Source organism: Tribolium castaneum, chromosome 1 (assembly GCF_031307605.1).
Source record: "Tribolium castaneum strain GA2 chromosome 1, icTriCast1.1, whole genome shotgun sequence".
NCBI classification, from domain to species: domain Eukaryota; kingdom Metazoa; phylum Arthropoda; class Insecta; order Coleoptera; family Tenebrionidae; genus Tribolium; species Tribolium castaneum.
The window spans coordinates 11015090-11037314 of NC_087394.1; the positions used below are offsets into that span (position 1 = coordinate 11015090).

Below are 22225 nucleotides of genomic sequence, written 5' to 3' on the forward strand. Positions count from 1 at the left end.
TGTAAATGAAACTCGGAATTCACCCAAAAACTAATTTATTAGCAAATTAGATTCAACAACGACATTGACACTTCCACAGTGTCCTTCCAACTAACTAGGCGTTGCCCGTACGCGCCTCACGCGTCATCATTTCCCGCCAATTTCAACAGCAGCGCCCCCTTCACTTAACAGTCGGCCACGCTTCCGTGTTCCACGTCCTCGGGGAACCACCGGTGTTTCTAAAACAAGTAATTAACCAATACCATGTATCCGAGCCGTAGTATACATCTACAGCCCGAGTCCCACTTAAGAACTATTTATAAACAACCTGAAAATAATCATAATCGTTTTTCTCACGTTGAGAATGAATCTGAAAATAATCATAATCGTGTTTCTCACGTTGAGAATGAATCTGAAAATAATCATAATCGTGTTTCTCACGTTGAGAATTAATTAAGAACAACAACAATAAGAACACCAACAACAACAACAATAAGAACACCAACACCAACAAGATCAGTAACCTCAAGAATAAGTAGAAGAACAATAACAAGAACAAGAACAATAACAACAACAACAAATCATTAACTCATGAGTTTCAACGTAAAGCGCTTAAAAACAACATTTGGGCCCAAAATCGTGAGTTCACGTTGAACTTCACTCAGCTTCACAGCGAACTCAGTCATTCGTCACTGACATCGCCTATTGTTTCGTCTCCACTCGTCGTGGCGACAACGTAATGTCTCAATTTGTCCACTGAGTGAACACCCTCATATCGTTTTTGGGAACGCGTCGCCCCCGGCATGTCCGTCACGACATACCTATCGTAGTCGAGCACTTTCTGAATTCGGTACGGTCCCGAATATTTAGGTAACAGCTTCCGACTTTTGCCCTCGTTTGAAGCTCGCGTGGTGCGTACCAACACGAGATCACCTACATTAAATCTCTTTGGGGCACAGCGTCGCTTGTCATAACGCTCTTTTTGCTTCTGCTGTTCCTTTTCGACACGCTGAGCAACGTCTGCTCGTGTCCGTGGCAAATCACCATCATGAACACCCTCTGTCACCACGTTGGTGAGGATTGAGTCATTAGCATGTCGAGGTGTATACCCCAACAACAATTCGTATGGACTTTTGCCCGTAGTCGAATTCGGCGTAGAATTAATAGCCCAACTAATTCTACTCACAAAGTCATCCCATTTCTCTTCTTCTCTCGAGCTAGCAGCAAGCTGAGATAAAATCGTACGATTTAATCGCTCCACCTGGCCATTAGCCCGTGGTGTGGCAGTCGCGGTTAGTACTAATTTAACGTTTAAATCGGTACAATGTGTCTTAAACTTTTTGCTAGAAAAACAAGCCCCACGATCGGCTATTATACGTTTAGGTACACCAAACATTCCTGTAAGAGAAGCTAAAAATGATAAAACAGGGCCCACCTTAGTATTAGGCACGGCCCTGAGAAAGACAAATTTAGTAAATGCATCGATAATAGCTAAAAGATAAGAATTATGTGATTTGCTCTTTACAAATGGTCCCAAATGATCCATGTGCAATGTGTCAAATGGTTGCGAATTCTTAGGTATGGGATTCAAAAATCCTGGCTGTTTTCCTCCGGCTTCCTTATTGTAGAGACACTCCAAGCAGCTAGAAATATATTTATGAACATACCTCCGCATTGAAGGAAACCAATAAGATTTCGACACAGATGCCAAAGTTTTCTCATTCGATAAATGGCCAATTCCATCGTGGTGTGCTAATAAAATCTGGCGTCTTACCGCTTTTGGTACGACCCATTTTAATCCTGACTCAGTCTGTTTGAATACTCGACCATCTTTTAGTTTATACTCTTTGTGAATGGCACGCTCTTCAGCGTTAGTCGGTGATTTTTCCAATATTTCCTTCAACAATGCGCATCTCGCATCCTTCATTTGAACAGCTAAAATCCAATCATCATCGTTAACATTAATATGCAAAACTTCCACTGAAGGCTCCGAAGGATCTAATACCGTATTTCTACTCAAAGCGTCAACGTGACTCATTTTACTGCCAGGTCTGTATTCTACAGTAAAGTCGAACTCAGAAGTCAACAACCACCATCTCCCAATTCGTGGAATCAAATCTCTCTTGGTAAGGGTTGTTCGTAAAGCATTACAGTCTGTGATCACCTTGAATTGAAGCCCCAACAAGTATACTCGATAATGTTTGAGAGAACAGACCACCGCTAGCGTTTCTAGCTCGTACGAGTGGTACCTTTGTTCCTCTTTGGTCGTCTGTCGGCTGAAAAACATAACTGGACGCAAAGATCCATCACCTTGTCGTTGCAACAGAATGCCACCAATTCCAACTTTAGAAGCGTCAGTGTGTAACTCCGTTTCAGCTTCCGCGTCGTAAATTGCAAGAACTGGTCTGCTCGTCAAGATGTCTTTTAAAGTCTGAAAAGCCCGCTCTTGTGCTTCTTCCCAAACAAATGCACTGCCTTTCTTTAGGAGACTCGTCAAACTACTTGCTATTGTTGCGTAATCTTTCACGTACTTTCGAAAGTACCCACACAAACCTAAGAATTGCCTAAGTTTGTGTACGTCTGTTGGTTTGGGAAAAGCTGTCACCGCTTTGATTTTTGTCTCGCCTGGCTTAATGCCTTCCGCACTGATCTCATGCCCTAAATACTCTATTTGACTTCCAAAGAAGCAACATTTACTCAGCTTTAGAGTCAATCCGAACTGTCGAAGCAATTGAAACACCGTTCGTAAATTGTTAAGACCTGTTTCAAAGTCTTTGGAAGGTATCAGAAGATCATCTATGTAACAAAAAGCGGTCTGAAACCGTAATGGACCCAACACCTTATTCATAGCTCGCTGAAACACTGCCGGAGCGTTGGCTAGACCAAAAGGCATGCGGACAAACTCGTAATGCCCATCAGGCGTAACAAATGCTGTCTTTGGAATCGATTCGGTGGCCATTGGGATCTGATAGTACCCACTCGCGAGATCTAGTGTGGTGAAAAACTTTGCACCGTTTAGTTTATCCAAATGTTCGTCTACTCGTGGTAACGGAAAGCGATCTTTGATTGTTTTCGAATTTAATTGCCGATAATCAACACACATACGGTGTTGCCCATCTTTCTTCCGCACCAACAGTATGGGACTCGAATATGGCGAGTCTGATTCTCGTATGACTCCGCTACCTAACAAGTCATTTACTATATCTCGAACAATTCTTCTTTCGTGATGCGATAACCGATAAGGACGATAAATTACAGGTTTATCATCAGTCAAAGTTAGCTTCATTTCTGCCGCAGTTGTGGCACCTATTTCCGCTACATTTCGTGCAAAACAATCTCGAAATTCGTTAACGAGTTGTAACAATTGCTCGAACTGAGCCGGGTCTAGATTCTTATTGACTTGTGTAAGAAGTTCCCACCGTTGAAAACTCTTTACCTCAACCTTCCCCACAGAAAACACACTCACCGTCGTAGCTGTCCTTTCCTGCTCGCAAGGCTCAGCTCTCGCAACGATTTGCGCCTTTCGATAGACCAGATCTTGGTGCGATAGATTGCGAACGGTCACTAGGCCTCCATCACATGTGACACACCGATGAACAACGTGTTCGAACCCTGGTCTCGGACGTTGACACCCTTCAACGTAATAAGCTCCTTTCCACCCATCGTCTTTTGCCTTGATTCGTATGCAACCAATGGATTGAGGAGGGATCACTGTTTCCTCTTCCGCCCAAAGTGCAACTTTTCGTGTCGGAAGTTGGCCTAGAAATGCTTGGATCGATTCGTTGTTTCCGTCAACTACTCTCACAGCTTCCTCATTTGCTATAATCGTATTAGCACCCGCATTCAGGAAGGTCTGTCCCACTATGACAGGCACACGTTGTGCACTGTCTTCGACGATCAAAGCTTTTACGTTTGCCTTGACAAGATCCACTTCTAGCTCTACTTCGACTTCCCCATGCACTTTGGTGATTCCCTGGCCATAACCACGAATCAAATGTAAACTTGGCTGCCACATCAGTTCCAATTCTCTAGCAACACTTTGCTTGACAAGGACCGGTTCAGCTCCTGAGTCAATGTAAGCTCGCGTCGGCTTACCATTGACCTTAATGTCTATGTAATAATTCTTATTATTACTTGCGTCAGCTACACTTGTCGTTAGTGCCTGCTTAGACATGTTTTCTTTTACTACGTTACCACGTCGGCACTCAGCATCCACATGTCCAATGCGACCACATTTCTTGCACTCAATTCTTGGTTTCGGGCACTTTGTCGCAACATGTCCTCGATTACGACAATTGTAACACCGAACTGACGAGTACAGTTTTTGTGCTTCGACTCGACTTGGAAGGAACCTCCTCCTTTCCCGAGGCGCCTGCTTTGCGAGCGTATCCCGCTTGTCACCTTCGGATCTCAGAGTCGACAAATACTCAGCGTACAAGCTTTCGGGTGTAACGTAACGCCCTGCTCTAGCCCCATTTCTGAGAGTCACATCAGTGATTCCATCAATAAGACAGGAGACTGCATTCGTTCCTGTTATGTCACAAGCCGTCTTCCTTCTCCCTATTCACTAGCTTACGAAGTGTGGAAGCATAATCGTGGTGATCGGGGAAGGTGGCTTGTAACAAACGTTTCCATTCATCCCAGCTCCGGTCGTATGCTGAGGGATCGAGATTGTCGTACCACTCCTTGGCCAACCCCTTGAGTCGACTTATCATGCCATAAATCGTTGTACGTTCGTCCCAACCGTTCACGAGAGCCAACTGGTCAATTTTATGCAACCACTTAGTGGTACTAAAATTGGGGTTTCCTGGAGCGAATTCAGGAATCAGGTCACTTTTAATGCCAACTTGTCCTGATGTGTGCTCAAAATTGCGGTTTAGCAAACGTCGATTCAAGTTTTCCACAAGTTGCTCAAGTCTCGCGATTCTAGCGGACTCGGCCGAAACTGGGGGTGAATTTACTGTAGTGGAGACCCCAGGCGCGGACCTTTTCGGCCGTGGCTCATCGTCACTTGAGTCCGAGTCGTCCGAGTCCACATTTCCTCGGTACCTGTGACGCCCCATTGCGAAAATCTCACCAGAAAACTTTTCGCGCCTTTTGAGCCACACCCAAATGAAAATTGACAGCGTGTGGTTGCGTAACTCCTAGAACTCGTCAGAAATCAGAAAAATCAGATAAATTCGGCTAGCACCCGATTGATTTGTTCGATTTCAAGTCGTAAAACACAATTTTGTTACGAATGAAACGGTACAGATTCCCAAAACTTCAATTTTTGGCCCTTGCCTTGGCGACCCACAAATTCCTCACAAAATCACCACAATTCACCACTCTCTATCGGAAACGATTATTTGAGCAATATCCCACCGCTGCTCTGTAAATGAAACTCGGAATTCACCCAAAAACTAATTTATTAGCAAATTAGATTCAACAACGACATTGACACTTCCACAGTGTCCTTCCAACTAACTAGGCGTTGCCCGTACGCGCCTCACGCGTCATCATTTCCCGCCAATTTCAACAGCAGCGCCCCCTTCACTTAACAATATTGTCAAGATTTTTTAAAATACGGTGTGATTCACAAGGAATAATTAATAATAATTACATATTATGGTACATTTGTATTATTTATTAAAAAGTGAAAATGAAGATCTATCCATCATATCTTGTTAAATTGTAAAAATGTATTGGTGGTTGCATTCAGATTTGATCAGGCTCATTATTCCTCGTGACTCGCCCTTTTACTTGCAACTCTTAAATAATTAAGATAATTCATTTTAAAGAAAAGGTTGAGAGAATATTAATTTTAATGTAAATAGTTTTAATTGATACCATGCAACTAGATTTTATTATATTTTTTACATCATTACGATAATATTTTAAACAATACAGGGTGTCCGTTTTTCAAGCTTCACCATGGAGATCTCAGTTATTATAAGAGATACGTTGCCGGTTAAATTAGGGCAAAGTTGCGCATTTTTATGCTGAACAATTATCTACAAAAAAATTTGAAGTGGCATTTTTAGTTTATGAATTATTCGAAAAAAAACAAAATTTGTATTTTTGGTTTTAATTTTTTCAAACGAAAACCAAAAAAACTAGACGTTTTTAACTAAGACTTCAAAATGGTTCGTAAAGTAGTATTTTGCAAGACCCACTCGTCTTTTTAAAAACTGTGACCAGAATAGTAATTCTCAAAGTGTGCACACGTGTGTAATGTTAATTGCATATCATGTACTCCATCCACATTTTTACAAGAAAGTAGGGCCCAAAAAAATTTAATGTACTACACTTCAGCACTGAAGTTGTATTTTCACTATATCTATATCAATTTTTGACCCAGCCTTCGTGTTAAAACATTCAAATTTAGCGCCTGGTTTTATAACAAATAGTTATCAATTACACGAATATTTCTAACGACACAAAAGTTATGTGCGCGCAAGTAGAATACGCGCTATCAGTCGTGACGTCACCTCCCCACTCTTATTACGGTAGGTCAGTTGCTCAAAGCTAAACAACCAGTCTTTTACATGTGGTGTAATACGTTTTTCGGTTTTTTGGTTGTGTTTGTGCGTTAATAACGTGTCAAATAGCTGCAGCGGGTGTAATTTGTGCCACTAGAGACTTTAATTTAATTTAGAAGTGACTTTTTGTGAAAATACGAACTTTATAAAAGAATACAGGGAACCACGTTGTCGGTGAGAAAGTGAGTAAGCTTTAATTATACTTTGAGAAACTATTATATTTATGCATTTTAGTGGCAGAAAAGCACATTGTTAAGTTTCACTTTATTGCGAAATTTTTTGGGGACGGTAATCGCTTTTTAGTTCGGGGAGAAAATGCTTTTACCAGCGGTCACGTCACCAAATTTAGGTTTGATGGCACAGTACAACCGATGAGAATTTCTGCAGAAGTTCTACCGAGCATGAAAAAGCTAAATTATACTGTGGAGGTTTGTATTTATTTAACTGTTAGACATTTCTTCTACAAAGTGTGTTTTAGATTTCATATGACCTAGAAGAAGGGGTTAAGACGGCACATTGTACCTGCCCAAGGGGCAACGTGGCTTGCCATCATATGGCTGCAGCATTATATTATGCTCATTATAATGTAAGTGCTACTGACATTGAGTGTCAGTGGAGTGCCCCATCAAAAACAACACCACAAACAGAAGTCATTAAGTTAGCTGATGTTTACAAGCCGAAATTATCAAACTATACGGCACTGTCTAGGTCCTCTACTGAGGACGAAATTATTCAGTTCCGTGCCGAAATAGGCGTCACGAATGTGGTGGGCTTCACTTGGCTCCTAAGACCAGAAGCAAGTGAAGAAGCCAGAAAAATTATTGCAGATATCGAAGAAATTCTACAAAGCTTAGAATACGTGCAGGCCATAGACAAACAAAAGTTTCTTTTGGAGAAGTGCAGAATAGATGAGGCACGCATTAAACTGGTTGAGGCGTGCACTCGGGGCCAACATGTTAACGAAAATTGGCATGTAGCAAGGAAACATCGTTTAACGGCCAGCAGGTTTGGCATGGTACTATCTGCTTGCAGTAGACGAAGATTCCCACCCTCTTTATTTAAAAATTTGGCGGAAGGCTATTCGCTTGACAGGGTTGCTGCTGTGCAGTGGGGTAAGACCCACGAGAAGACAGCGCTCAGAGAATTTGAAGAAGCGACGAATCTTAAAGTCCAAGAGACGGGATTTTGGTAGGTCGAAAATAATTAACACGTATAACTTAGATGAATAATGTAATATTACTTTTTTTTGTAGGTTGGAAGAATCAGGCTTTTTGGGAGCAAGTCCTGATGGATTAGTGGAAGAAGATGGGATTCTCGAAATTAAATGCCCATATAAATATAGGGACACTGACAGTTTGTCTGAAGCCCTGAAGGATAAAAAATATTTTTATTGGAGGGATGAAAATGAGGACATTAATCTTAACAGCAATCACAATTATTACCACCAAGTACAGGGGCAAATGCACATCACTGGTCGAAGTATCTGCTACTTTGTCGTGTGGACACCAAAGTGCACAGAGATATTTCAAATTGAAAAAGATCCGGGGTGGTCAGAAAATATCAATATTTTAAAAGAATTTTATCTTGACCAATATATTTCCTTTATTTCACAATAATAAACTGTATATAAATAGATGGTTTTTATTTTACATTATTTTAATCATCACAATCCTGAAACAATTCTGCTACCTCTTTAATTAATGGAAATTGGAGGTTTGTTAAAGCGGCAGTCGCTTTAAAAACAATATCTCCATAGTGGCACAAAGACTCTGGCAAAAAATTTAAAATATGATAACATTTTAATCGGCGTATTGCCCTTTCGACGTGTATTCTTGCACGTGCAATATTTTCGGTACACTTAACTTGCTCTGGTGTAAATTGGACATTTGATAAAAAAGGTGGAATATTCAAAGTGACCCCTGGTGGCAGAATATTTTGGATCAAAAATCCCTTATCGGCTAAAATCATATCTCCAGTTTTTAACATGTCGATTATTCCACAATTTAAAACAACTTTTTGATCAGAAGTTGATCCCACGTATAAATCACTTACAAATGTGATGACACCATTGGGTGCAACTCCAATTAGCCCTTTGAAAGTATTATGATGTTTGTAAGTACTATATGTTAATTTCTGTGTTGACATAGACTTACGTGATACCACAGTGAAAATTTCGGTACAATCTAGAACTGCTCTACAATTAGTAAAATTGCTAAAACATGTTGGCAAGCAAGATTTATTTTTTTCGCGCGAAGGCATTGTCGTCATAAACTGTTTATATAAAATTTCATATATTACATGGACAAATGTTAAAATAATATTAGAAACTGTGCTTTGGGCAACCCCAAAGCGTTGCGCCAAATCAAGTTGAGGGAAATTGAGTCGTAATTTTACTAGGGTTAAAAAGAGTTGGTCAATTCTAGTTAACTTTTGGACTGTCCATTTGTGGTAATATTTTATGTCCAACTTTTCGATTAAGTGAAACAATGCTTCGAAAATCTGGCTATTGGGAAGACCGGTATATAAAACAATGAGTTTGTCATTTCCTTGAACATTTTCATAGCAAAATCGTACTGTCAGATATTGTATTTTTGCTTTAAGTTCAGCATTTTCCTTTTTGAGAAAATACATTTCTGCTTCAAGAGCCGCATGTGACACCAAGGGTGCTTGCACACCCATAGATTCTAACGGAGCATCTTGAATTATATCTGCTGGTGCTGCAACTACGGCTGTAGACGTCGATGGCACTTCCTCTAAATTCATTGTCGATGGTACTGTTTCTTCCGGTATATCAACACTATTCAAATGATCAAATTGTAAATCAATTTAAAACTAGGATTCACTTTTTACCTTAATGATTCAGCGGAACTAGAACAAGAAGGGAGTCCTTGTTTTTTCATCTTTTTTTTTTCTGGAGATTCCACTTGAAAATAGGCTCTTTTTGCGATATTGTGCAAAAATAATTCAGGACCATTTTCCTTTCTTCCATCCCGAAAATGGCAGCTGCAAACGTAGGCTCCTGGTCCGGGTTCTACATCTCTTCTACATTTAACAATGAAACAAGCAATTAAAAATTAATATCAAAACATCTATTAAAAATTACCTCAACAATTTTTTCCATAGTGCTCGTTCTTTTCCCGACTTAGGAAAACTAAAAAAATGGCATTTATCGCGAGTACTATAGTGTTTGCAATCTGGAGCCCAACACATTCCCATAGTTGTGATGTAAAAACCTACTACACATGAACTATCAAAGTATCGCAACAAAATATTATTCACAAATCATACCTAATGATGTACCACAAAAATGAGATAATGTCTTGGAAAAACAGAATTTTAAAAATTCAAGAACACGAAGATATGGAGAACGATCGGAAAAAACACGATAACAAAAGACACTCACGAAAGAAGCACAGAACTCACAACCCGTACTACTTTCAACCATGTATGTGCCTGAACCCTCTACCCTCGTATACCTGCTATTCATCCCTCGTGATGGGGGAGGGGGACAGAAAACAACCCGTTTATTGGGGTTGCGCCGGTTGCACCCCATGAATTCGTCATTCAGAAGAAATCCAATGTCATTAGTGTGGCAAACCATTTTTCCCTCAGTTTTAAAAGGCCACATAATAATTTACATCAATATGATGTCCAAATTAAGAAAAACTGAATTTTGAAGTTTGAAAAAAGTTAGGTTAGAAAAGGATTTATGTGTTCAACTTACAGAAATATTAGCTCAGTTGCTAAAATCTTTAAGAAACGACATTGCATTTTTCATAGCTATCATTTCTCTGTAAAAGTAATGTTCCTACACTTCTAGCATTAAAGAAATACGAAAAACTTTTAAATGCCCATAAGAAAAGCATTGAAAATGGCGATTGTTTAGCTTTAAGGTGCTGACCTACCTCAAATGTCTACGTCACACTGATAGCGCGACTTTTGCTACATTTTTACAGAAAAAAACATAGAAATAGAAGATATTCCGTTTGAAGTATTATCAATTTGAATAAATTAATAATAAAAAAATTATAATGTAGAGTATTATTGTGGTTCACACCCATTTGCATTGTATTTTTGCGGTCAGTCCAACAAAAACCAACCACTCTGTGGTCAAAATTGAATGAAAGCAATACGCATTTAAATGAAATCATAAATTACCCTAATTCATTCAGAAGAAAACTGTTAGTTGGGACAATGTACAATGAGAAAAATTAGAATAAATTTCAAATGTTAATAGGGGCACTGCAACGGTCCCGTTATCCTGGGGAAACACCAAAGCGAACCCCTCGAAACACTTGCTCCAAAGTTAGCGAACTCAACTTTCGATTTCACTCTTGCCGCCGAAATTCAAAGTGGTGGCGCATGCGCGCGCCTCGCACCAGTTTCAATTGCACTTCTGTATCAAATTTTCAAATAATCAAATAAATATAATGAATTCATGCAAACGGCCGATTGCTGGCACGATGATTGAATTCGAATCGGCATTATGCAAGACGAGGAGACGTAACAGAATTTATAATCAGCTTTGACCTACTTAAATCGTGAAAGTCGGTTGCACCGGAATAGCGCATTAGCGCCGTTCGCCCCCCGATTATCACTTGTAAATTTTTTCCCCGATTTATGATGGGGGTTGCAGGGTGTTCCGAGGGCCGGGGGGCGCTTTCGGAGGCAATGTGCGTCTTTGGCGTCATGAACACGGGCGTTGTCTTGAGTCGGCAGTCATGTCTGTCTGAATGCAAAGTGTAAGCGAAGTGGCCTACAGACCTACATTTCGTCAACGTTCGATTTTTAAATCGCTCAAAGAAATAGGTATTTGTGGAACCTTGTCGTGTGTTTGAAGGTCGGGGCTTCGGGAGGCTCTGGAGCGTGCTGGAGGCGGTCATCATCGCGTTGTAAGTGCGTTTTCGGATAAACAATGCACGAAGAAACGGCAAGTATGAGCGTTCCTGGCCCTGTTGCCGTGTCTGCGGGCCAGAGCGAGGGCAGCCCCACTCCGACGGCCGTCGTCGTCAACGCCGCCGAGGTGGACCTGGAGGTGGCGCCCGACGCCGACAACGTGGAGCTGCAAGTGCCTTTCGCGGCCAATTCCGGAGGTAAGGCTCCTCTAGGTTAGCCGCCGGCAACGCCGCCCGATTCACTTTTCCTTCTGCATATTGTCTGCGCGAAAGTGAGAATGACTGCGGCGATGACGGCCATGGGTGTTAGTGGGACGCGGCTCCGACTTGTCGTAGGTTGCGTCCGGGGCCCTAGGCCAACCTGTGCCGGAGTGTGTCCCTCTGTTCCTGGTCCTTTGTACGACCTGACGACTACCTGTGCAGCCTCCCCCTTGACCCAGTGCACTTCTATTTCTAGTTTATCTAGGCTACCCTTAGACAGCATGCTCTATTATAGGTCAGGTTCAAGTGCAGGTGCAACGAGCCTTTATTTATCGAACTTGCGTACGCTTGCGCTTTATGCAACCAACCCGGTCTGGTCAGCGACGTTGGATAACGAAGCGGTTGGATTTTTTTGTCTAGGGAAGTGAACAGGGGCGGATTCGAACGATTTTGAGCCGAACGTGCCTAAACTCGATACTAGGGCTATAACAAACAATGACACCAAACCCTCTATTTTATATTTAACTAACAAAAAATTACACAAACTTAAAATACAGGGTCTTATCTTAGACATTCTAAATGCAATGTGACCAATTATGATTGAAAGAAAACAAAATACAAAAAATACAAAATATTAAAAATAAGAATGTATTTAGGGCCGGTGATCAACTGGTCTGACGCTTGATTGCACTTAACTTACGGATACTAAATAAATTTGTAGGTAAAATAATCTAAATGCTAAGTGGTGATGAATGTATTAAATAAGATTTTCTAAGAAAAAAATAATAATGCTGCTTATGAAACGCTACACGTATTTAACACCCACTTGCTAAATAATTGATAAAAAACGATTTTTGACAAGAGGATTCGATTAAAATCTTTAAAATTTTAAAGATTTTAAAGATTAAAAATTTTAAAGTTTGAAGTGGCGTATTTAAAGATGGAATGGACAGACTTATTGGGGTACAATTTTTACCTAGCGTTTACTATTTTTTGCTATTTTTGCCTATTATTCGGAAATAAAATTAACTAGACGCCCTCTGGTGATGACTTTTGAACTATGTCGAAAACAGTAGAGAAATTTTCGTAATGCCACATTTAACTGACATTTAATGAATTGTTCAACAATTTTGCGTGTATAGTGTTAATTACTTACAATAGAAAGAATTACTTTAAAAGTACGTGGTGGTAAATATTAGCGTTGACTTTGGTTCTGTAGTTTTTCGTGGTATAAAGTGTTTATTGTTGGAACTTGAGAGTGGATAAAAAGTGAAAAATATTTAAATTTTGATTACAAAGTGTTATCAAACAGTTGTCTAATTAAAGATTATAAGTAATGGATCACAGCGAACACAAAGTTTGGCTCAAGAAACCAATAAATTAGTGAAGTGTTATGAATTTTAGGTTAGAATTTTCCACTGAAAAAATCATGAAATGCTGCGGTAAATCTACAAAACTACAATAAAGATTAACAACTGCTGATACATTTAAACGTAAATTATGCCAAAAGGTAGGCTTTTCAATGTCTTTGTAATAGTTTTCCAATAAAGAAAGTGAACCAAACAGTCATTCGTTATTCGTGTTTTCCTCGTCATCTCTCATTTGTCAACATAAGTTTCTTGCATCAAAGATGCAATAATCATTCCGCATAGGCAATGTAATAATTGTGAAGCCCCAAAATTCGTACAACGCTCAAAACATCCGAATAAACATTTTCCCGCCATTTATGGTTACTGTTTTCGACCTAGCTCAGTGGCGCCCCCAACGGTAATTTTACTTCCGAATTATCTCACCTAGCGCTTACGATTTATACAGGGTGTTAAGGAATGGTTTAGCAATAATTCGTATGTGAATTTGTCATGATCAGATGAGGTAAAAGTTCTCGTAAAAACTCTTATACTTTCTTCAGAAATTTTTTTTAACCCACATGTTGAGAGCCACTGTGTGGCTTATGGTAATTTCTTAGCAGTTAGTTTTTTATTAAACAAAATGGAGATAGTGGCGAATGGGCGTTTCGAGAATTTTACAAAGTTGAGACTAAACATAATCATTTGTGTGGGAGGTTCGAATCCTGCTGGTCCTAGCAAAAAAAATGTTTTTTTTTCGTAAAATTTAATAACAAAACATAAATTGAAATAGAAGAATAACGTAGTGGGACAAGAAATTAAATTACTTCTGCTGTTTTGTCAATAATATTAAACTTTACGTTAATTTTTATAATTATAGTTCAGCGGTTCTCAAAATTTGGAACTTTAATTTCAGAACGATTTTTTGGTAAAATGTAGATGGTGGCGTATGGGCGTTTTGAAAATTTAGTTACTAGTTGTTACTAACATATTTATTTGTGTGGAAGATGCGAATCCTGCTGGTCCTAGCAAAAAAATGTTGTTTTTTTTCGTAAAATTTAATAACAAAACACAAATTGAAATAGAAGAATAACGTAGTGGGACAAGAAATTAAATTACTTCTGCTGTTTTGTCAATAATATTAAACTTTACGTTAATTTTTATAATTATAGTTCAGCGGTTCTCAAAATTTGGAACTTTAATTTCAGAACGATTTTTTGGTAAAATGTAGATGGTGGCGTATGGGCGTTTTGAAAATTTAGTTACTAGTTATTACTAACATATTTATTTGTGTGGAACATGCGAATCCTGCTGGTCCTAGCAAAAAAAATGTTGTTTTTTTTCGTAAAATTTAATAACAAAACACAAATTGAAATAGATGAATAACGTAGTGGGACAAGAAATTAAATTACTTCTGCTGTTTTGTCAATAATATTAAACTTTACGTTAATTTTTATAATTATAGTTCAGCGATTCTCAAAATTTGGGACTTTAATTTCAGAACGATTTTTTGGTAAAACTATGCATTTTTGATGTACATAAATTTTGCTTAATTAATTTGTCTTGTAGTTTTTAAATCTACCTTTGTTGCGTTTAATTTTTTCTCTTAACTTAATGCAACTTTTGTAAACGGGCTCCTAAGATCAGTCCAATTTGTATCGGACAAATTTAAAGTAAACAACAAAGTGAGGAATATTTTCCACGTCTACTGTTCATTTATTTTTCAAAACAACTGTTAGTGTCGAAACTATTTCGAAAAACAGAAAGTACCATCCCCACAACCTTTAATTTCGGAACACCTGTATAATATTTAAATATTAGAAGAATGTCAATAGGCAAAAACTAAAGTCGATAATGTCACGGAAAAATACTACTGACTATTATTTCGTTAAACATGAAAATGGAAATTTATTTATTCATTTTACGTTGCCAACCATGTAATGACCAAGTGGGTGATACCATCATGAAACCACTTTAACAATGTTTTAAAGAATAAACAGACTTTCTGTGTTCTTTATTACAATGAGATACTTTTCACTAGATAATTTCTTTGTATACAGGGTGTTTACGGCCTTGGAGTTAAAACTTAAAGGACATAATATGTGAGATAGAAAAAATACAGAACGCTATACAAAATAACAGTTCATATTATAACAGAAAATTATTCAATTTATATTATTTGTTTGTAACTGCTGCTTCAACAACAACAGTTATTACTTATTACTCTTACCTCGTGCTTCACCGTAAGTCCTAATATGGTCCTAATCATTACAACCACTTTATTATTTTAATAATTGGAGTCCATGGACATAAAGTTAATGAAAAACCTTACTCGCTCAAAACGATTTCGGTAGAAGTGTTCACACAGAAGATTTTGAAAGAAAGAAATCGTGACGGCACAGCCGTCTTTTACCATAGAATCCTCTTATACTACCCTCTCAATCACCAAAAACCTGACACATACTTGAGCATTTTTCACACATCTTTCACAAAATCAAAATTAACTACTTTTTCGACTAATTTCCGTTCCTTGTGGAAAGCATCTGAGAAATTTTGTCAAGTTTTGATAAACTTTGTCAGTGTCACTTAAAAGTCAAAAATCATTTGATTTTAAAATATTGGACCAAATACTCTTAGGCGGTTATGACGTCACAAATTCAACTAAATAGAAATTACTTGAGTTAGAGAGCAGATACAGAGAAACGGTTTTCACTACTGTAATGAGCGTTATCAGTATAAGTTATTTTTTAAGTTACCAATGCTTTTAAGTTATTAAGTTTAATGTTATATCTAAAGGCAATAACACTATTTTAAGTTATTAAATAAAAGTTATAAAATTTTAAGTTATTAAGTTTTAATGTTATATCTAAAGGCAATAACACTATTTTTATTCATTTTTTTTTAAGAAGTAAGATTGTACCTGCTGGTACAAATTTTTAAATTGTCTAATAAGTAATGTGCGTTTTAATAACAATAAAAAATGATGATGTGATTGCGAAATTAAGTTTATATTGCTGACCTGACCTGACCTGACTTGGCAATACTGAGGGCGTTAAACAACCTTATAAATTCTAAATATGTAAAGAACTGTGCGAAACGTTCATATTTTTTACGCACGTAAAGCATTTTATTGTTAGTAAGTCAACAAAGAAATAAATGTTTTAGGCTTTACCCATTATTATATTGTGACGTTATTTGACGGTAAATACGAGTAATGTTGTGAGTTATGAATTAGCAATTTACGTGGCTCTAAATAACCAAAAATATTATCTTGATAACTCAGCATAAACATTTAAGAAATTTCGTGCAATCTCTGTGAAGTTGTTAGATTATAAAGTTAATTTATTGCTTTATTTTGATCTTTCTAGGGGGAATGAATTTAGTATTATTAATTAAAAAGTGAAGTTTTGAAAAATTTAAACCGAAACGAATCAAATAACAGACATGTTTTTTTATCTTATTTGAAAGATTTGTGAGACATTGCAGTAAACAATAATGCTTTATTAAAAGATAAGTACCAAGCTAAATACAGAATACGTTCATAATTCAGTTTGCTTGCTATGGAGTTCCTCTAAACCGCTTTTAGTTGGTTGCATAAATAACTATGCAATTAATTAAGAAGATCGTTTCGTCGAATGCTCAAGTAAAAATCAATACGTGCAGTGTAATATAGGTTAAACATTTAAAGTAATATTTAATCGGTTTTGTGTTTCAGATGAATATGAAAACAATGGTGGCAGTGACAAGCTTATCGAAAATTAACTGCAGACGTAGTGGAAAAGTAATAAAGTTTCTTGTTGTTTTTGATTTATTTATTGCATTTTGTTATTTTTTAAATGGTTTTTAATTGACATTTCTTGTTTTGCTAAACAGTGTCATCTGACTACAAATCGATAAATAACACCTAGGTGGTGTACAAAAACAATATTTGTCCATATTTTAAGCCGAACGTAGGATCGATTGACCAAAATAACAAAATAATAACACAAGTGAAATTAAAAACTGTCCTCATAAATTTGGTCGATAAATCAAAGGAAATAATCATGTTTTATTTTCAATTTCGCTTTAATTACTAACTAGTGAATAAAAGATGAACCATGTTGTTAAAAATTAAAATACCCGCTCCGATATACACGTGGAGAATACAATACAAATGAATTGGATTTATCACAATCTAATTTTACAAAAATAGGTCAATCGTGGAGCAAAATATGGTTTGTTTACATTGTAACTGCTATCAAGTGATTATGTTGCACTTATCTGTGATGGTGTATAAATTTTTGCTAGATTTATTATATGAGCTGTTCCTTTTATCTTAGTTAATATTAACGAAATCTTTTGAAGAATTAGTTTATCAGATTTATGTAATTTTATTTTAGATATTTCCGATAATGTCAACAATGGTTTGGCTATTTTGAGTGCATTTAGCTGAGCGAGGTTAGAATTTGAGTAACAAAATTCTAAAATTAGATTTTTCGAAAAGTTGAACGACATAGGTGTTCTTATAATATTTCACGGCATCTCATTTTGCCTTGAGGTTAAAAATAACATTCAGTAAAATGCTAACAAAGGAAACAATGTTTGATTTGTCAACAAACCGTTGACTTATTCCACAACAAGGAAGCGTCCATATAGTAAACATAACTTGTAATAACAAAACGGAAGTGGTCAGTTATCATTTTTATCGCACAATTTTGAACAGTTGCTTCGAAAATTTCTGCACTTGGAGCTGAAAGCTCCGAAAATAGTGTTCCATAATTAATATTTTAAACACACGGTGTAGCGACTGCAGCTAGGGATAAATATAGAGACTGACAAAGAAAATGTAGTTTTACGGCATAAAAGAACTTGACGTTCCACAGGAAGATATTTCTAGAGATGTGCAAATCTATTTTAAGGGCTGGGGAATTTGGCGGCTGATTGTGTTTTGAGAAACCTAATGTCTTTTGATTTTTTTGAGTGATTTTTCCATGACTGAAATAGAGTCATATAATTTTAAAGAAAAAGGATATGTTTGAACGTTCACCTAAAATGACTCGATCACCTTGACGGCTCATTTGCGGAAATTCAAAGACAGTTCTCTACAGATAAAATCAATTTGCTGCGGGTGAAAAGCCAATAAAATGCTGCCGTGGTTTCTTTACATGTTTTTATAGATAAAATGCGAAATAAATGTGGATAATTTCAGTTTTGTTTTTATGTAAGCCATACCAACATGTCGCCGTAATTTCTTATTTGTTTTACAAATAAGACTTGAGAAGGCTAACGCATTTTTCTCTTTATTCTTTCTTTTTCTTACGGGTTTTCACCGAGGTTTAATAACACATTGACTTAAATAAATTGCATTCAAATGCTCTCATAAGATGGAAATGTGAAGCTAACTTCTATTTTTTTAACGTTTAAATTAGACAACTACCACATACATGGTTTTAGCTGAAAACATAGTTTTTGTTACTGGGTGTAATTTTTAATAACTACTTAAAAAACTTGTTTAAAATCAGTAAAGTCAGTAAAATTTTGAGATTTTACTAACATTTGAGGAGAAGTGGGTGATAACTGATATTAAAACATTTTCTAACGTTGACGTGAACCTGTATTTTAATATATTTTTCTTTGAAGTTCATTAATTGAAAAATAAAACAATTTATGGTGATAGATCAGCTTTTTTATTCAAATTACGTAAATGTATCGATAATGTTATTGCTAATCACTTTTTTAAATGTAATAAATTTTTATGGAACATATACTGGTGTATAAAAGGCTAAAAGTATGGATACGGCTAAATATTTAAAAAAAAACTTGCGAAATTGTATTTCAGTTTGCTACATTTAGTTATTATAACTATAAAAAATACTGGTGGCGAACTAACGATAGATAAAAGAATATTAAGGCCGCCTAAAAAATTTTGTATGCACAACCGGCGAAAAGTATTATTTTGTTCTTTGTTTTTTGGCTTCGGGTCACCTCGCTTATTAAAATTTAAACAGCGTCGATAAAAGGGCATACTTTTGGCTTTAGTACACAACTTATTTTACTTATCTAGAATTATCAAAATTATTTTTTATTTTTAAAAACAACAGAAAGTTTAAATCTACAATTATTGTCAAAATTATATATTTTTTTCTCATTTATTAAAAATTTGTGAACACGAGGTTAGATTTATTGGCAGTTTAGTCATTTTATAAAAAAATTCATTGTCACAATGGTGTGAGTTTCCTAAGGTTATTATTTTTTCTGTACTCAAACTAATAACAACACAGAAGTCAGCTGTTATAGGCAGATACTTTATTATATTTTTATGCATGGAATTTGTTTCAGGATTTTTTTACAATAATTGTAAAAATTATTTACACACAAACACTTACACTTTTAAAAAAATATGTCACTTACCATGTTTTACGCCCGAACCTTTAATAACCTTATAGTCAAAACTACTTAATAATCTAATTAATTAATATTAATATTAAGTCGCTGCACAAAAAATACGGGGTGAGTCTATTAAAAGTGTTTTAAACTTTTAAACTTAAAAACTAAGCACAGAATTTGGCGATTTCTATATATTTCTCTAGGCGTGTGAATTTTTTTAGAATATTTCTACAATTTCTTAAATTAAAATTAATTTATCAACGAATTGATAAATTTCTACTAAGTAACAGAGCTTTAATTATTTGGCAGTTGCAGCTAAAATATAGTCATCAAAGCCGAATAAAATGTCTTTTTTTGCTGCGAATTGCCTTATTGTTTTTCAGTCAGCTGTAAATCATACAGTTTCAACTTGTGTCTGAGCCAAAATACAGCCAAAGCATTATTTTCTTTTTTTATATCAAAGGAATATGTTAAAAGCCATTTAACAGCAAAAGCTTGATGGTCAAAAAAATTTCCAATTTACAGCTTTTTTTTACAGCTTAGCTTTTCTAAACCTTATTTCAACCGTTCCGTAGCTGTGAAATTTTTTTGGGTGATAATGAATCATTAAAGCTCATACGCTGCGTTAGCACTGTTGCAGCTTTTCAGCCGTATTTTAAAATTAGTAAACAAGTTGATTGTTTTATACTTGATTTTAGCTAAAAACAAACTTTTCTGATCAAAATATTGCTTAGACTTTTATAGCTGAATAAAATTGTTACATCTTGTGTCATCTGAAATCAAACCAATCTTAAATCTTGCTTGGTGTAAATAAAATTCGTAAACAAATGACGCTTTCCTCAAAAAAATAATTAAGTATAAATTAAAAATACAAATAAACGTAATTGTGGTGTCATGAAAAAATCTTTTGCTCTAAAATACCATTTAATTAAGCATCCTTGTTAACACAAGAATCGAAGATTTCGATTAAATAATATTCTCATATTTTTAATTTTATTATTTATTGACATTAATATTAATTATAAGGAAGGATAAAAAATTGAAAAAAATTACATGTGTAGTTGGTTTCTACCATAACGAAAATATTTCTCCATTTTTATTTTGATACTCATAGTTGAAAATAACACACGTATTTCTGATACACCCTGTATAAAGTTAAATTTTTTGCGATACAGTAACACAGTGGCGCATCCAAAGATAGAAATGAATGTTTGCTATTAAAGATGTTGCTCTGTACATGTTTTTTTTTAGAATTTCTATACAATTCCTTATACATACTTAAATTAATTAATTAATAAATATGTCGCTGCATTTTTTTAATGTTGTTCTGTGACAAAATAATATAAATAACAAAAATGCCTAAAGTTTAAGTTTATCTCTTGTACATACAGCTCACATTTTGTAGCTATAAAATTTATTGAGAATTTTACATAAGAAGGTTTATTTATCTGTTTTCTGCCTTATTTTATAGATGGTGATTGTTTTTTCTTTTTTATTTAATTGTTTTTAAGCTAATTATTAAAAAAAAATGCAAAACAATTGCCCTAGGACATAAAAGGCGAACAACAAAATAAAGCTTATCAATATTTTTTATTCTTTATTATTACCAGAGAAATAAAAGAGTATACTATTAAAAACAGTAAGAAAATAAAAATGTCGGTTTTTATAAAAATAACGTATTAACTTATTATTACTCAAAAATTGATACCTAATTTGGTATCAAAAATGTAGAATTTAATTTTCAAAAACTTCTTCCAGGATTTTTCTGAAAAATAACAAAAATGTGAATTTTGTGGTTTGCTTTTTTGGGAATTTTTAGAAGTAGAAAAAGTCGACTGTTTTATTTCTACTGCCACTAAAATCATTTTGTTTGATTATGTTTTAGGGGGGGGGGGGGGGGTTTCAACCCCCAAAACCATCTCTACGCTGCGCCACTGAAGTAATAGATACTTTCTTTTAGCAGACTCACCTTGTATTATTTTTTATGTTATTTTGAAACCAACGATGCTTAATGTAGTAATGTAACTATTTTAAATTACTATTACTATTTATTACTATTTTAAAACACACTTCCCATAACAACGTGTTTTAAATCAATGTTTTCACTATTTTAAAAACACGTTTCCCGTAGCAACGTGTTTTGAATTAAAATGTTCCAACAAAAAAATTTGAATAACCCTCATACGAGAACGAAAAATTCTCGGGTGTCTAGATATGCTTCGACATTCCTCGAACTTTAAGCTTGTGTTTCCGCACTTGTATTATTAATAACTATAAAGTAAATATTATGAAACTAGAAATATTAAAAAAAGTAAAAAGCTACGTCCAAAAATGCGAAAAAATTAGAGTCTTAAAAAAACATAGGTTTGAATTATAACGCATTTCTGAAAGATCCTGCATATTTAAATAATTTAAATAATATTAAAATAATATTTAAATTTAAATAACGACAGCCCTCGAACTTAAGCTTGTGTTTTCGGACTCGTATTATTAATAACTATAGCATTATTAAAGTTATTAATTAATTAATATTTATTATAAAAAATATAAGTATATAATAGCAAACGCTGATTTCTGTGAAAAATACTTTGGCAGACTGATCTTGTACTTGTACTTTAGTCAAAACCAGATTTTATCGTAGTTTTATTTAATTTTTTTTTGTAAAAGTGCATTATTTCTATCACTCATTATACAGGGTTATTCATATTTGTGAGACAAAAAATGAACCTCAAAAAGGACCTATAAAATGATGCTAATTGAGATAATAAGTCGTGTCCTATCGAAACTGATAAGAATTTTACAGCCCTGGGAAGTAGGGGTATGGAAAGACGTTTTTGCACCATAACTTTGGAATCATTTGACCAAATATTACAAAACTTGGTAGACTTACTAAAGAGGACATGCCTTTTAATCTGGT

The 22225-nt window shown here is 35.5% G+C and overlaps 3 protein-coding genes and 1 long non-coding RNA gene across 12 annotated transcripts in view; 3 read left to right on the top strand and 1 right to left on the bottom strand.

The window, feature by feature from the left end:
• The first annotated feature begins 6416 nt into the window (after positions 1 to 6416).
• On the top strand, positions 6417 to 8133 carry LOC135267905 (uncharacterized). 6 transcript variants are annotated; one of them, XR_010336302.1, is made up of 6 exons: positions 6417 to 6682; positions 6735 to 6928; positions 6979 to 7157; positions 7209 to 7266; positions 7328 to 7688; positions 7753 to 8133. XR_010336302.1 is itself a non-coding variant. In XM_064359753.1 (5 exons), coding segments are annotated over exons 1-5 (1218 nt in total). In that variant the 5' UTR covers positions 6417 to 6681; the 3' UTR covers positions 8117 to 8133. The 6 variants fall into 6 exon arrangements, 3 of the variants coding, with proteins under 3 accessions (XP_064215823.1, XP_064215824.1, XP_064215822.1); XR_010336300.1 differs by having other exon boundaries at positions 6979 to 7266; XR_010336303.1 differs by lacking the exon at positions 7209 to 7266 and having other exon boundaries at positions 6979 to 7086.
• On the bottom strand, positions 8126 to 10436 carry LOC135267904 (uncharacterized). Of its 3 annotated transcripts, XM_064359751.1 has the most exons (6): positions 10225 to 10436; positions 9789 to 10166; positions 9604 to 9736; positions 9351 to 9542; positions 8654 to 9297; positions 8126 to 8590 (listed from the first exon to the last, which is right to left on the bottom strand). In XM_064359751.1, the coding sequence occupies exons 2-6, from the start codon at positions 10126 to 10128 to the stop codon at positions 8157 to 8159; spliced, it is 1743 nt and encodes a 580-aa protein (XP_064215821.1). In that variant the 5' UTR covers positions 10129 to 10166; positions 10225 to 10436; the 3' UTR covers positions 8126 to 8156. The 3 variants fall into 3 exon arrangements, 1 of the variants encoding a protein (XP_064215821.1); XR_010336297.1 differs by having other exon boundaries at positions 8126 to 9297; positions 9604 to 9733; XR_010336298.1 differs by having other exon boundaries at positions 8126 to 9003; positions 9075 to 9297; positions 9604 to 10166.
• Positions 10437 to 11206: 770 nt separating this feature from the next.
• Positions 11207 to 22225, top strand: part of ftz-f1 (ftz transcription factor 1) — a 106914-nt gene continuing 95895 nt past the window's right edge. The window contains exon 1 of one of the 2 annotated variants that reach the window (XM_008193153.3): positions 11207 to 11593. In XM_008193153.3, coding sequence (XP_008191375.1) covers positions 11416 to 11593 — 178 coding nt within the window. In that variant the 5' untranslated portion in view covers positions 11207 to 11415. The remainder of the gene's footprint in view (positions 11594 to 22225) is intronic. The other variant, XM_015978478.2, reaches the window with a different exon arrangement.
• Positions 15857 to 16793, top strand: LOC107397637 (uncharacterized). The gene is made up of 2 exons (XR_001574713.2): positions 15857 to 16606; positions 16658 to 16793. It is a non-coding gene; the product is annotated as an uncharacterized LOC107397637 (long non-coding RNA).

Coding starts and splice junctions, on each gene's coding strand:
- LOC135267905 (XM_064359752.1), top strand. Junction 6,929..6,978: donor AGCTAAATTATACTGTGGAG/GTTTGTATTTAT, acceptor AGTGTGTTTTAG/ATTTCATATGACCTAGAAGA. Junction 7,689..7,752: donor GTCCAAGAGACGGGATTTTG/GTAGGTCGAAAA, acceptor TTTTTTTTGTAG/GTTGGAAGAATCAGGCTTTT.
- LOC135267904 (XM_064359751.1), bottom strand. CDS start 10,128: ATGTGGCCTTTTAAAACTGAGGGAAAAATGGTTTGCCACACTAATGAC. Junction 9,543..9,603: donor CTATGGAAAAAATTGTTGAG/GTAATTTTTAAT, acceptor TGTTAAATGTAG/AAGAGATGTAGAACCCGGAC. Junction 9,298..9,350: donor AGTTCCGCTGAATCATTAAG/GTAAAAAGTGAA, acceptor TCATTTGAATAG/TGTTGATATACCGGAAGAAA.